Raw genomic sequence first — 15,272 nt, 5'->3', positions numbered from 1 at the left:
AAAAAATATTTTTTATTTAAAATGTAAATGATTTAATTTCATTTTTATCTTTTTGTTTTACTTTACTGTCGGGGGCTCTAGGCAAATATCAGGGGTCTAAACAGACCCCTGATATTTCCCTTTTTAAAGGGAAATATCAGAGAACACAAAGTCCTCCAATCTCTTTTCTGCAGCCTCTGTTAAAAATGAACAGGAAGCCTCTATACTGAGTGCTACTGTTCATTCATACATTGTGGAGATAGTATGTTTACCATGTCCACAATCATGAATGAATGGGAAGTGATGTAGATCACTTCCCATTCATTCATAATTGGGGACACAGTAAGCACACTATATTCAGTTATTTACAAACACTCACGATTAGCTGATCAGTGAAGTATATACCCGCTCTCCTTCCTGAATCAGCTGTCACAGGAGACGAGCAGGCAATGGGGGAGTAGAGCTCCGCCTCCTGTGGCAGATCAGAGCACTCTCCTCCAATCGCGCTCTGGATCCTGACACAGGAGGTGTGGGAGGAGCTCTGTTCTCACCTCCCAGCTTTGCCTCCTGTGACAGATCACAGCCATCACCGCCCCACACTGCACGGAATCCTGACAAAAAAACGAAAAGAAAATATATTGTAATAAATTATGATTACTTATTTAATGGCTCTGTCTGGATTTGATGTGGTGAAAATCTGCGGAGTCCAGCAAAGTGGTTATGTGATATTTTGGTATTTGTGGTTACCGAAGACTCCAGGTTCACTGTCTGGGTTGTGTTGGTCACATTTTTTGAGCTGTTTTAAAGTTGTTTTACTCTTCCATTACCTCTCCTTTACGACAACACCTCAGCACAGCTTCCTTGAATTACAAAAGAGGGACACATCTCAGAAGACCATATACTTTTTTTATACAGTGTTGCAGGTTTTATGGCTATTGTAGGAAGGTATGGCTTACTTTGTATAAGAAAACACCAAAGAGAAAATACACAACCTGCTGTCTCCATTTGTCTGCTTTGCAGTATATCCTGTTCCCTGGCACAAATACACTTTAAGAGTCACTAAATAAACAATGATCTGTTGGTTGAAGGAAAAAACGATTAGATACCATATGTGAGAAATGATTTTATTATATGTCATAATTTAGCCTAATGGCTGCACAATAGTAAATCATACAATGATCACAAGCTGCGGCATTAATAATGGGACATTGCCAATCAGATGTACTTATCCATGTTACTGCTGCATCAGGAATATGCTAGTTCTTGCATCTGTAAACACATGAAAGAACTCGTACACAGGTGAAAAGCTGTTACTGTCAGCATCTAAGTCCCCATTCACACCTAGGCATTCTGAGAACGTGCGTCAAAAGCGCATACAAATGCTCACTTTGACGTGTTTTCACAAAATGCGTTTGCGTTGCTATTACTAGTTAACGTTACCCCAAACTCTGCTTGTGCTTTCCACAAACACGTGAGAAAAGAATGAGGGGCACGCATTGCAGATTTTTCTACATGAGTTCCTCTTGTGCATTTGTCACACGTACATGAATCCATTGAATTCAATGGGGATACGTGGCAAACGCAGAAAGTGCACACAACCGCAGTACGCCTATGTGGGAATGGGGACTAATGTGTATAAATTACTGGGCTTGCTCCAGACGGTAACTGCTTAGGGGGAGGGGGGTTGTTCCACACGTAAAGTGTTGCACTTTTGGCTTCTCACACTATAAAGATCAGGATGTCTTTATCTTTTTATAGGTGATGGCATTTTGAATAGTCCCAAATGGGGGGCATGGGGAGGTATTACATTCTTTTTGGGATGATGTGCCATTCCTAGGTTACATCTGTAAAACTATGGTGCCTTTTGGCTACTTAGATTCTCCGTATATCCTGTATATTCCATCTGTGTACTTGATGAGCTGTATCCATTTATTTTTATCGTTTGCAATACTGTAAATTATAAGATAGGCCTGGACAAATCTTACCAGAACGGGGAGCTTTTAATACCCAAGTGCCAGAAATACACAAACTGCATACGAGTATATAGGTGGTGGAAAGATATATAGTTATGTAACATTTAAAAGGAAAGCATTTGTTTTACTAATATTGAACAAAGTATTACATTAACAATAATACAGAATAGACTATTACTTTACCCAAATAATAACTTCAAACCATAAATAACAAAAACGCAAAGTGCCTATAACTTCCAAGTCATGGTCCTGACAAATATCAGCTTAAGAAGGGGAAGGTAATGCTTGGCCATAGGGTTTTCCTCAACATGCTGACCTAGCTTTTGCTGGTGGGAAGGCAGGAGCCGAAATGCCGGGGTTATTGTTGGGTAAAGTCGCCACTACATGAAAACGTAGCCGCTAACATGACTGTATTGACAGCTGGCATTGCGCGAGAAAGACTGAGCCAAGTTTGCCTATTTCATACCTTCATACTTGCCTTACTCATGCGCATCCCCAGCTGTCAGTACATTTTCACGCAGTACCACGTTTACTTGACAATAGCCCCTGCATTCTAGCCCTAGAAATAGCTCTTCTTGACCCTGTAACTAGAGTTTATTTTCTGGTAACCAGGAATTTCACAGCCCTGTCTTAAAGGAGAACTATGAGGTGAGAGCTTTTCACTCATCCTCATAGTTCTAGCGGACCTGTGACAATGAAACTGTCACAGGTCGGCTCAGTAGATCGGGAAGTGAGCGAACACATACTGGCGTTCGCTCACTTCTCGATCCTGTCACGGCTCTCTGCCGTAACAGGTTAGGGACTGGATTCCCCCCATCCTCGCTCCGATCCTCCAGCGCTGACTGGCGGATCGGACAGGGGAGGGGGCGGGTACAGCTGGCTCTGCCTAATTGTCGGGATCCGCTTCAGCTGCGGCGTCTCAGTATACCGTGAGCTGTAGCTCGCGGTATATTGAGCTGTGGGTAACGGGAGGACGCTAGTTTGTGTCCTCCCGTTACCCTAAGGAGAACAATGGGGAAAAGCTCTAACCCCATAGTTCTTCTTTAAGTGCAATTTAATTTGATGTGTGTTTTGTGTACTTGCACACTTTCTAACCCATCCAATCATTATTGCCTTTGAGCTTCAGCCAGCAGTATTTGAGTGCGTCTCAAAGGCATCAGATTGGAGACTTTCTAATGTCGTAGTGGCATTAGACGCAGATATATGATCAGGAGAATGTCTGTGAACATCTTTAGATTCAGAAATAGTTCCTAATACTGAGAGCTCTGAAGCCAGGACGGATCCCAACAATGCTGTTGAGATCCACCCAGCTGAGGGAGTGACAGCGGGTTCTGCCTATCTACAAGCAGAGCCAGCTGTGCCCGCCCCCTCCCCCGTCCGTTCCTCCAGTCAGGGCTGGCAGATTGGAGCGGGGAAACAATCGGAAAGTGAGCAAGCGACGGTATGCATTCGCTCACTTACTGATCTACTGAGCCGACCTGTGACAGTTTCATTGTCACATGTCGGCTCGAACTATGGGGTGAGTGAAAAGCACTCACCTCATAGTTCTCCTTTTAACTCTAATCAGGCCCAATTAATTACTTTCTGTTATTTTAATTTCCTTTTATTATTATTTATTATAGGTATTTATATACTGACAACAATTTCCTCAGAACATTCACATCAGTCTCTGCCCGCAAGGAGCTTACAATCTAAGGTCCCTATTGCACATGCATGCATACATACATATAGGGCCAATTTACCTTCCAGCATGTCTTGTGTGGAGTGTGTGAGGAAATTGGAGTACCCGGAGGAAACCCACACAAGCACAGGGAGAACATGCAAACTCCTTGCAGGTAGTGTCCTGACCAGTGTCTGAATTGGGGACTCCCCAATTGCAAGGCAGAAGTGCTTACCACTATACCAAATTTATCAAATTTTAAATAAAAATACCTTTGTTCATTTGCATTTACCGCCATGCTTTGTACCTGCAACGTCCTCTTAAGCAGGACATACACTGTTCTATCTTTTTTCATTCAACCCACGTGCTGAACAATAAAATAGAGCGGATTTGAGGAATCCCCTGCTGTTTCCTTTGTGTTGTCAGCTGCCGCTGTCAGAATACGTGATTGGTGCTTGCAGTTAATTGGCTGCAAGCACCGTTCATTTAAAGATTTTCCGACCGGCTCCTTCAATCTTCTGATCATGGGATGGGGCCGGAAGGGGTGAACCCACTGTGCAAATTTCGGTCGGTTTGTGTAAATCTTTTTGTCTATAGATTACAATAATAAAAAAAAAATGTTTGCAAGACAATATTGGCAAAAGAAAACTTTATAAAATAACAATGTGTGTATTACATTCTTATCTTAAGCTATGACAATGTTCTAATAATAAACAGGCCCAAAGGGGAAAGATAACACAAAAACAGATCAGAAAGGAAAAATAAATATGTTGGGTGATTTATTCATGAATTATTATTTATTTTAAATGTTCTGCTACCATTGAATAATCTATATTTATGTATCTAGGAATTCCTCTTACAACTGCGTCTTATTATGCCAATATAACCATGGACCAGCTGAAGCATATTCTGCGTAGTGATTCCGAGTTCCCCATCCCAATGATTGAGGAACGCCTGGAGATACTTCACCAGACAGGGAAGATTCTCATGGAAAAATATGGGGGCTCATTCTTGAACTGTGTGAAAATGAGTGAGAAGAGTGCAGTAAAGCTGATGCATCTGGTGGTAGAGAATTTCCCCTCCTACAGGGATGAAGGAGTCTTTCAGGTTAGTCTCAGTCATATTTAAATCTTCATGTGGCTGTGGGTTTTTGTCAGCTAAAGTGTCACTTCTCCTAATTGATGATTGCAAAATGCTTGAATTTACAGTGTGGGCCTGTGGCAGTTTCACTCTGCTGAGCACCTTCTTAGGATTGTATTGTAGCTCTCACTGGTCACAGTGCCCATTTTGCAATTCATATTAAATGTGTAGTTTTAAAATCTGCATAACTCCCTTATCTAAATACTATTTCAAAGCTGCAATTCTGCACAGAACATTATCAGGTTTATTTATTATTGCAGTGCAAAGTGTAATGATAAGGTTCAAAGTCTTGGACTAACCCATAATTACATTGGATATATTTGCCTTCAGTTACCTGAAAAATGGTTGTTATGGATTAATGAAACTGCACTCCTGGCACTGCTCTCCCAAATATGCACTTCTAGTTCATTGTATTTTTACCTTTTTATACCATATTTAGGGTGCAACAAGAAACATGGTTACATAGCCATCTCCCAAACCCGACACACATTTATCTGAGTAATAAAGATTGCGGGGTTCTTCTCCAGCTGCTGCTATTAAAATATTTTGCAGCTGTGTACAGCTCCACCCACACAGTTGTATCTTCCTTTGACAGGACCTGTGAATGGAGAAACTACAACAACAAAAAGTTTCCCAGCACATTCACCAGCCAGGCTGCAAAAAATCAGGTAAGTGTGCTGGGAATTTTTTTGTTGTTGAACTGTGTAAAGCCATTCCATGTGCACCTTGCTTTAAAGCTGGTTAGGAATTGATGAGTGCGTTTGCCATTCGTTTTGCTTGGAGAAACTACAAGTCCGCCTGGCACTGCAGCAAATGGACTTGTTCTCAGTGGAATACAAGTGCAATGATGTCACCACACTTGTGAAACTTCAAGTGCATACCTCAGTCCAAGCAGGGACAAGAGGAAGAGTCTGTAGGAGCCAGAGCATTGGCCCCACGATCCATTAATTGTGGTTGCAGTGCTTTTCTGGCTCCAATCTTTTATGAATGTGTGTGCATTTAGTTTTTTCTAGGAGGACTTTACATTTAAACCTATTTTGTTACTTAAAATAGTTATAAAGTAAACATTAATGGTCAAATCACAATGCACAGAAGCATGGTAAGAACACATTCTACAATAGGGTACAGAGCTACTATTCACAATGTTTAATTATTGTCCTTCAAGTCCTGAGATTTACACAGCTCTGGCACACAGCACAGTCCTGCCTAGCAGAGGAGGGCACCTGATTTTTTTTGGTTGCAGTTTCACTTTACCTTACCTGTCTCCTCTAAACACTCACTGTACAGTAAAAGGAGAAGCTGCACACTGATGAACTCCTCTTTCTGTCACCCTGCTCTCTCCTATTAGCATTCTCCTTGGATTGCATCACCCTGGTTAGCGTCTTTTGTCCTGATACAAAGTTAAATTCAGGTACGTTCACTGCTTGTACATAAAAAAAGTCATGATTTATGAATGATTATAGAGCTAATTTGTGCCTTCATCTGCCTATCCAGGTCGCACAGGGGATGTATAGTGCTTTTGCAAATATTTCCCTTCTTTGTTATGGTCAGGACTAAGAAAAAAAATGATTTTTTTTTCCAACATACCCTTTAAAAACTCCCTAGTGTGAAGATTCCCAAGTGAGAGCAAGTCCAGACATTTTGAGCTTGTAGCTAGAACAATCCATATATAAAATACGATAAATTTAAGTGGCCTACCAAGAACAGTTTTATTTGTTCCAACATTTTGGAGGTAGCTTGCCTTTGAACCATTTGTTCTTTTGTATCATGGAAAGTTTAAAATTGCTTGAAACTTTTGTGTGTGGCCAGTATAAGTCATAATGACTCTCCTGCTTTCTAAACTTCAGGGTGAAAAAGTCGCCTTCTACAAGCGTGCTCAGATCCTGGTAGGAGACACATGGGGTGTATTAGAAGGGAAAGGTGACGGCTGCTTCTATGACATCAACAAAATCACCATGTTTGCTGACTACCGGATACCACAAGCCTTGGTACATTTTGGCACAATGAGATACTCGGAAGAACTACTGAAGAAGCTTAAAGAAGGTTTGTGATATGGTTTCCACTATGTTATCTCATCCATGTAGAGGAATATTCCCCAATAAAAGCATTCCATCTTTCTCACATAATTGATTGTGAAGCAGTAAAATCTCTCCCACTTTTGTTTAAATGAAAGTATTCAAGAACAATCACATTCGCTTAGAAAAAGGAAGGTCACTTCATCCTCTTCCTTCACTATAAATTTAAAATTGACAATTGCCATAAATAATCTCCGGGCAAATGTGATTCTGTCTAACTAGAAATAGAGATCCGAAACATTTAATTTATATATGTTTCATTGTAGTAGATGTGTATGATTATTAGCTCTTATTTCACCTACTGGCGCTGATCACCTTATTGTTTTTTTACATATAGAGATCCAATACAATCCACTGCTTCAAAACTTGATAAATATGCATAGTTGAAGTCCTTCCCTGGATGTAGAGTTTATAATGCTGCAATTGCTGCTCAGAGTCACAGAGGCTGAACATTTAAATCCTGCAACATTTCATGATAAAGAGTTGTTAGCTTTCAGACTCAACAAGCTATAAAGAGAACTTATACAAACCGAGGATCGTCATTCATGTGTTTTGGGTGGCCAAACCAATGAATTTGTTTGTGTGATAAACCTGTATGTTTCTATATAAGTGCATCCATAGGTGATTTCACATAAAACAGTCTTTCTAATGCATGAAAATTAATGACATTTAGCACATTTACACTCATACCGCCAAAATAAGATTCCAAGCATTACAAACTATGCATCTCCACATAGGTGGATCCAGAAATCAGAGAATGATTGCCACAACATTTACAGGAAAGTACATCCTGTTGTCAATCTTGTGCTTAATTCATTAGTTTGATGGGTGTGCAATTCATATGAAGATATGTTTGTGTACCTTTTAGATATTTAGATGGTAGTTAGGTTTTATTCAAATAATTCTGTCATATGTAATAATTTGATTTATTTGAGAAACTCTGCTGCATGTTACGAAGCATTTAGACAGCTTAAAAGGTCCCTGATCCAAAGTAGCTTAAAATCTGATCTCCCTACCAGTCATACAGACAGGTTTTCACTATTTTTTTTTTTTAGCTATATTTCTATAAAATTATCTGAATAGTTTCCTGTACAACTACTATACATACTGTATGGTGCCTATTATTATACTCAGTTGAAAATGTAAAAAATAAAATGAATCCAAATAAATCTGGTTATTACTAACCTCTGTATCTCTTTGCATTTTATTGCTTATTGCAAGGAGGCACAACCTCCTTGCAATAAAACAACTAAAGGTGGCCATACACTAGTAGATTTTCGTTCTGAAATCATACACGAATGATCTTTCAATCGAAAATCTATCAGTTGATGGTATATCCCTGATTTGTGTTTTATTTGTCGTGCTCAAATTTTTTCCATACAGCCCGGTTGTAAAATGTATATCTGACGGAATGTAATTTGATGTATCGGTGGACTTTTCATTCGTTCAAAATCTCAACAAGAACACAATACATGCACAAAAGGAAAGAGACCTTTTAGGGCCCTGTCACACCATGTCTGGACCATATCGGCACGCGTTTCTGCAAACGCAGAGCGTTTGTGATGCGTTCCATTGTGTTGTTTTTTTAGGGGGTAATGTAATTATGCAAATTATTCTCTTTCTGCTCCATGTCATAGCTTCTGTTGCGTTCCGGTGCGGTGCATTTGTGACACGTTTCGGTGCATTCCAGTGCAGGAAAAATGTGACATGCAGCATTTTTTTTTTGCCTGCACTGGAATGGACTAGACTGGTGTGAACAGAGCCCAAAAATCGCATACAAATGCATTGGGATGCATTTTTGGTGCAGAAGAAAAACTTAACGTACCGCATCTGATCCGGATATGGTGTGAATAGGCCCTAAGGCCTGAACAATTCCAGCTTACTATAAAAACAATGAAGCGCCACGGACGGTCAATCCTTAGTGGGAAATCCTCTTAGGCATACTGCAGGACGCTGCCCCAAAGAAGCCAGGAAAGCTGAGAATCTAGGAAATAAGCACAAATGGGGCGCCTTTCCTGGTGCAGATCAATTTTATTTCAGTAGATATAAGTAAAAAACCGAATGGTACTCACAAAACATGAAAATCACACAGCCATGGGATAAGAGCTGACAGGCAGTAAGATGTCCACTAGGCAATGCCAATGTGTAGTGACGTTAACGCGTTTCCGGGGCACGCCCCCTTTATCAGAACAGCAGTTGCCCCGGAAACGCGTTAACGTCACTACACATTGGCATTGCCTAGTGGACATCTTACTGCCTGTCAGCTCTTATCCCATGGCTGTGTGATTTTCATGTTTTGTGAGTACCATTCGGTTTTTTACTTATATCTACTGAAATAAAATTGATCTGCACCAGGAAAGGCGCCCCTCTTGTGCTTATTTCCTAAATTCCAGCACACTGATTATATCTGCAGCTGCTCTGCTGTACTACATATGCACAGCTGCTTATGGTAGAGAATATTAGTCTGTGCTAACCTAGTATTCTGCATGGGACTGCAAAAGAGTCTGTAAATAGTGCTAGATTGTGGTCTGCTCATGAGTATTTGATCTCAAGAAGAATGCTTCTGAGAGATGTTAATATATTATTTTACAGGACAAGGGCTAGGAGTCGTCTTTACATATGACACCTTTCAGCAAGCACAGAAAACTATACTTATGGTTATAGAGTATGCCTCTAAGGGCTGCTCTTGGCCTTTGGTTTTGATGTTTATTCCTGTTCTACTCCTCTACAATTGTTTCTCAAAGTTCTAAATGTATGTTTTTGTTTACTGTCCATACAGGTTGGCTTTTCCAGAATGGAGATCGTGAGGAAATGGAGATTCGTGGTTGCTCTATTTGGGCTGTGGAATTGGTCTGTGAAGGTCTACGGGAACTATTCGAGAAAAAAGGGGAGAAAATGAGCAATGAAATTAACCCTGTCTTAATTGACCACTTCTTGTGGGATTATGCCCGGGACTACAGGGAGGCAATAAAAGTGGTTCCCTTCCACAGGGTTCGCTGTATCTACTATTAGCTGGTTTTCTTTAATTACCAGTTGCTTTAATTGACCCCTTAATTTGTTTTCAGTAGTTAATATGCTTTCTTGGTAGTTGCACCTAAATTTTTAAAATCCTAGCAATAGTGTGCCCATTCCAGAACGGGAAAGGTTGGTGATATTCTGAATAATGAAGAACTGTTTTAGTGGGTAATATCTGCAGATGAGGAAGTGAGTAGAGTGTATGACATCATGTTAAGTAGAAAAGTGACAGGGCATATAACAGCAGCCAGTGTGTATAGGAGAGGAGTGCAGAGGGTATGACAGTGGGTAAAGTGTGCAGTGGAGGGAATGATAGCGGGCAATATGTTCAGAAGAGGAGGGGTTATTATGGCACAGAGTATGTGGGCAGCAGAACCATGCGAGACCTGGCAGAGATCACATGGTGAGCTGTCCAGGGTTGCTAAGCTCCTAGGAGGGATATGGGTGAGGAGGTGGCAGGAAGATCAAAATTAATTTTACTGCGGGGAGAGAGATGACTTCTTTGACGTGGCCGGGAAGATTTCGGAGAGGAGGGAGAGGGCCTTGGGGACTTGATGCGCTGGGAACAGATACAGAGCTGCAGGGAGGGTGGTGAAACAGAAGGGCGAGGTAGCCAGAGAGCAGGATTATTAGAGAGGAAGAGGTGGGGAGTTAAAAGGAAGGAGGAGAAATTGCCACAGGAGGCAGAATCTCCCACAGGCAAAACAGAAAAGGTGCCTCTTCCTTATGAAGTGATGAATCATTTATTAAATATAACTAAAAAAATGAATAAAACTACTTGCAAACAGGAATATATAGATGACCATTATCACACCAGTATACCAAGCTCTCTTAGCCAAAATGGCCCCTTCTACATGTCGGTGCCTGACTGGATCTTAATCTAGTATGGGCAACTGTACTCCTAAGATCTCGTGGTTTTCTAAAACTAACATTTGGAGGGAGAGTTGTTCTTTCGAATACTTTTTATTATTTAGTCATATATTTATGATTATCAATTATACCTACATTACGTATATTGAATAATTTATGGGTAATTATGTGAAGGATATAACAGATTTTTCTTTCCCTTTTAATAAGGTTATTCTGTCCTGTTTTGCACCAGCCAAATATGTGCCTATTATATCCAATGATTCATTTATAGATATATTGGGCCCTCCCATCTAGTATGACAGTCTGGTTCCCAATTGGCACTTTTGATGGTTGCCATGTCAACAGGGAGACACTTCTGTAGCCTTCCAGGTGCCCTGCTTATTAGTCATTCGGGCAGACGAGCCCTTCCGGGTACATCACTTCTGTTATGTAATTTTCAGCATTCGGTGGTTTGCTATGACATTGCTTCCAATACGGTTCCCAGAAACATTATGGACAAATGCATTGTCATAGTTACTGTACGACAATGCTGTTTCTCGTCTAATAAGTAAGTTCTTGAAAGTTTATTGCTACACTTTGGATATATATGGGAGGAGCACCGTGGGTTCTTGGAAGAGACTTGCACTTATGGCTGTGGGTGTATATATACTATAGTATGTAGATGAATGATCAGCTCTGATAAAAGGGGTTTTGCCCCCAAACCGCATAGCCTTGTTTTACTGGTGAGTCCAGTGGAGGAGTATTCTGTCCAGTTATGCTGCCCAGAGGTTCAGACCTTGGTATACTGAAGTAATGACGGTCATGCATATATTCCTGTTATGCTTGTGAGTAGTTTTATTCATTTTTTTTATTAATAATGGATACTTTACAAGGAGGAGGCGCCTCTTCTGTTTTTTGTTTTATGCATGTTCAAGACCCCTTGCTGAAGTTGAGAGGGCTGCCCCAGAGTGAAGTTTGGGTGGAGGATTTAACAGCATGGTGACATCAGCACTGACTTAATTTGTGCATTATTAAAACAAAACTCTGACATTGAGGATAATGCCCAAGTTAAAGTGTACTGTTAAAACGAAACTCTAACTGAGCTTTTATATCATTAGGACAGCAGTCAGTTAAGTCATGTATCAGATCTTGTTTCTAAAGCTGCTGCTTTGCTAATTATCTGTGCTGAAATTTTGCACTCTTCACCCATTTGATCTCTGGGAAACAGTATAAAGGTGATTTCACTAAAAAAAATATACATTCCCTATATGTTTAAGTCCTCAGTTGTCTCCATCTCACACACAGTCAAACCATAAAATTAGAATTACACTTACTGCACTTACAGGAAACCCATATAAATAGAATGGCAGTAGTGCTGACCTTCAAAAGACTGCCAAAAAGTGAGAATGAATTTACAGAAATATGATGGATTGAGTCACCTGAGTGTTTCTGAGATCTTTGAGGGAAGCCAGTGGCATGATCTTCCCACCATATTTTCTGCCCGTTATGTTTTCGGCTTTCCTGTTCCCAGGTTAAATTCTTCACAATATAAAATCCAGCAGGGAGATTTCAACCTCCTTGTAATTTCCATGGCAGGTGTGCTTTGAAGATCTTCTACCAGAGTCCCCAAGAGATAAAAGAAACCATTGTGTGATTTAAAATTTATACAACTTTAAAATCTTCTGGGTTGTGTGATGGTACTAAAAATGTATTTCTGTATGTTGCCTTTTTTCTTTTTAATACCTTCATTTTGTATTGAATATCTTTTAATGGTCTTTGCAAATAAATAACTGATGGTTTGTAATGTGCTGCTTTTTTTCTCTCCCTTCCTCTTTATGTTTTCTCCTATATGTTCTGTCAGTAACAATGCAATTACAAAGAGGCAAAAAGGTGCCTAAATGTATACTTGAAGAAGATGGTGATATACACTGAGTGGCCAGATTATTATGACCACCCCATCAGTACTTTGTTGGGCCGCCTGGTGACTCCACGAGATATTGAAAGGTGATGCGAGGGATCTGACACTGCACTGTTGCCCTTCTGTTGTCTTGTACCAGTCTTGCCACTCTCTGTTCTGCCCTAACATTGACTAGTCGCTGACGGCCACAATTCGCACGTTCAGACCCAGATTTTCGACTGACAGTCCCGTCTTTAAACACTTTAACAACAGCTGCTCTTGAACATTTAACGAATTCTGCTGTTTTGCTGAGACTCGCTCCATGGCGCGAGCTGCATTGAACATCCCACGTTCAAAGGCTGTTAAATCGTGTTGTTTACCCATATCTTCAGAAAAAAAATCACTTCTACTGTCGTGGTAAACAACCTGCTTCCCTATTTATAATGGTCTGGCCCTCTAGCAACTTCAGCGCCAAATTATAGCTGATTATAGCTAATTTGCCTACAAACGTCAGGTGGTCATAATAATCTGACCACTAAGTGTATACATAAGTGGCTCTTGTTTGGGCTCCAGCAGCAGTAACAGATAGTGTGTATGTAGGGCTTTTGGATTTGTACTTGCGAAATGGACCAATTGCATGAGCCTCACTAATTGCCCCATAAGACTCATGCGACCAGCTACAGGTTAGAAGCACTGTACAAAGCAGTGACGGCTGCCATGGCCATTCACACGTAATTGCACATGCTGTTTGTGTCTCATGGCAATCATCCGCATGTAATTTTAAAATGTGTGTTCAGACATGTTTTGGCACACTAGATATCCTCCTTCACTGCAGAATCACAGTCTAAGCTGTGAAAGTCGTTTTCTGGAGCCAGGTGCTGAGGATAGTGCTGGGGGGGTGCTTTGCGGTGGGACAGGCCGTTATGTTTGATGGACAGAGAGCCAGGATGTCAGCAGCTCTCTGTCCGCTCCTGCCCAGCTCACTGACTTCAATGGTTGCCAGAAGCTTGGCGAGATGCCAGCTAGGACATCCCCCTAAGCTCACTGGCAACTGATAACATCAGTGAGCTGAGCGAGAAGCTGGACAGAGTGTCAGAGGTTGCTAAGAGCTCTTAGCAACCGGGACTCTGTGGCTGCCCTTCTCGGATCTGCCTTCACTGTTACTGGCCTCTGCGCCTTCAGCCGCCAGTACTCTCTCTTATGTTAAGTCTTGAACAGACAAGCCTGCACCTGTTGTGGAAGTCCTTTCTGCTGATCTTTCAGAAGAACCTCATCCTGGTTCTAGACTATCAGGAGTGCTGGGTGCCTTCTCAGTGGGTCGTCCGATCCAGATTCGGTCAGAGAACAGTATTGCAGTAATGTACATCAACTATCAGGAAGGAACCAAAAGTCTTGCCACTGCGAGAGAGGTAGATCAAAACCTGTCATGGGCAAAACGTCATTTTCCAGCCTTGTACCATGTACATGCACAGGTGTGGACAATTGGCAGGCATATTTCTTCATCCAGCGGGGTCTTGACAAATACCTCTTAAACAACCTGGTAATTTTTCTACATCTCCGATTCGCAAAGGTTTTTGTTTTGCTTACAACAAAGGTCACTGTAAATGGGCAGCAGCATGTAAGTATAAACATGAATGTTCCTTTTGTAATGGACCGCATCCTTTGAGTAAGTGTTTTAAAAGGGGTAATGTTCCTTCCGCAGTAGCAAAATATATTTTTCATAAAAGCCTGCACACCTGTGAGGCTGGAAATAATGCTGCCGTGGCTGGTGCAGTACCCAGAACAGTGGAAGGCGCAGTTACTCGTTAACGGATTTGAATTTGGGTTTTACCTCCCTGAATTTAAAGGTTCTGGTTGTAAAGTAGTAAGAAATCTGAGTTAAATACAGGAATTTTATCCTATTTTCAAAGAAATTTTAGCGGGCCGGTTTGCGGGTCCTTTTATTGATCCTCCCATTTGAGAATTTCCACATTTCCCCATTGGGTTTAGTTCCAAAAAAAAAGACCCCAATTCTTTTAGTCTAATTCATCACCTTTCCTATCCTAAAGATGACTCTCTCAAAGCAGATATGGATAGAACTTTATGTTCTGTATCTTATACTACTTTTGATGAGGCGATTGCCAAAGTTAAAAAATGTGGTAGTAATGCTTTACTGGCGAAAGCCGATAGTCAGTCAGCATTTAGGCTCCTGCCTATAGCCCCAGATGCTTTCAATTCTTTGGGTTTTTATTTTGATGGTTATTATTTTTTCGATAAGTGGTGTGTTCTTTATCTTGTTTTTATTTTGAAATTGTCCATTATTTAGATGATTTTCTATTTATGGGCCCCCCCAATTCTCCTATTTGCATGAATTTGTTCACACTGTTTAGTTCTATTTGTAGTTATTTCGGGGTTCCGTTAGCGGAGGAAAAATCCGTCCTGCCTACTGTATCATTACAGTTATTAGGTATTCAAATTGATACAGTTTCATCAGAATTTAGTTTACCTATGGAAAAGATTAATAGGACGCAATCTTTCATTACAAAACGTTTGCGTAGGCGTAAGGTGTTGAGAGATATGCAATCTTTGTTGGGTTTACTGAACTTCGCTTCTTGCATTATGCCAGTCGGTCGCATTTTTTCCAGAAGATTGTATTTAGCTATTTTTCAGGGCTTAAGTCCCCATTCTCCCATGTTAGATTGAAC

At 40.8% G+C, this 15,272-nt stretch overlaps 1 protein-coding gene across 1 annotated transcript in view; it reads left to right on the top strand.

The window, feature by feature from the left end:
• LOC108798403 (UPF0553 protein C9orf64-like) overlaps positions 1-10,018 on the top strand; it is a 17,223-nt gene extending 7,205 nt beyond the window's left edge. The window contains exons 3-5 of the mRNA XM_018570153.1: positions 4,460-4,719; positions 6,600-6,795; positions 9,607-10,018. Of these exons, the coding sequence (XP_018425655.1) occupies positions 4,460-4,719; positions 6,600-6,795; positions 9,607-9,839 (689 nt within the window). The 3' untranslated portion in view covers positions 9,840-10,018. The remainder of the gene's footprint in view (positions 1-4,459; positions 4,720-6,599; positions 6,796-9,606) is intronic.
• The last annotated feature ends 5,254 nt before the right edge of the window (positions 10,019-15,272 follow it).

The sequence above is a fragment of the Nanorana parkeri genome, unplaced genomic scaffold (genome assembly GCF_000935625.1).
Source record: "Nanorana parkeri isolate BGI_ZX_2015 unplaced genomic scaffold, ASM93562v1 scaffold1465, whole genome shotgun sequence".
NCBI classification, from domain to species: Eukaryota; Metazoa; Chordata; class Amphibia; order Anura; family Dicroglossidae; genus Nanorana; species Nanorana parkeri.
The sequence above is the reverse complement of the archived record's forward strand: the minus strand, read 5'-3'. Positions and strand labels throughout refer to the sequence as shown.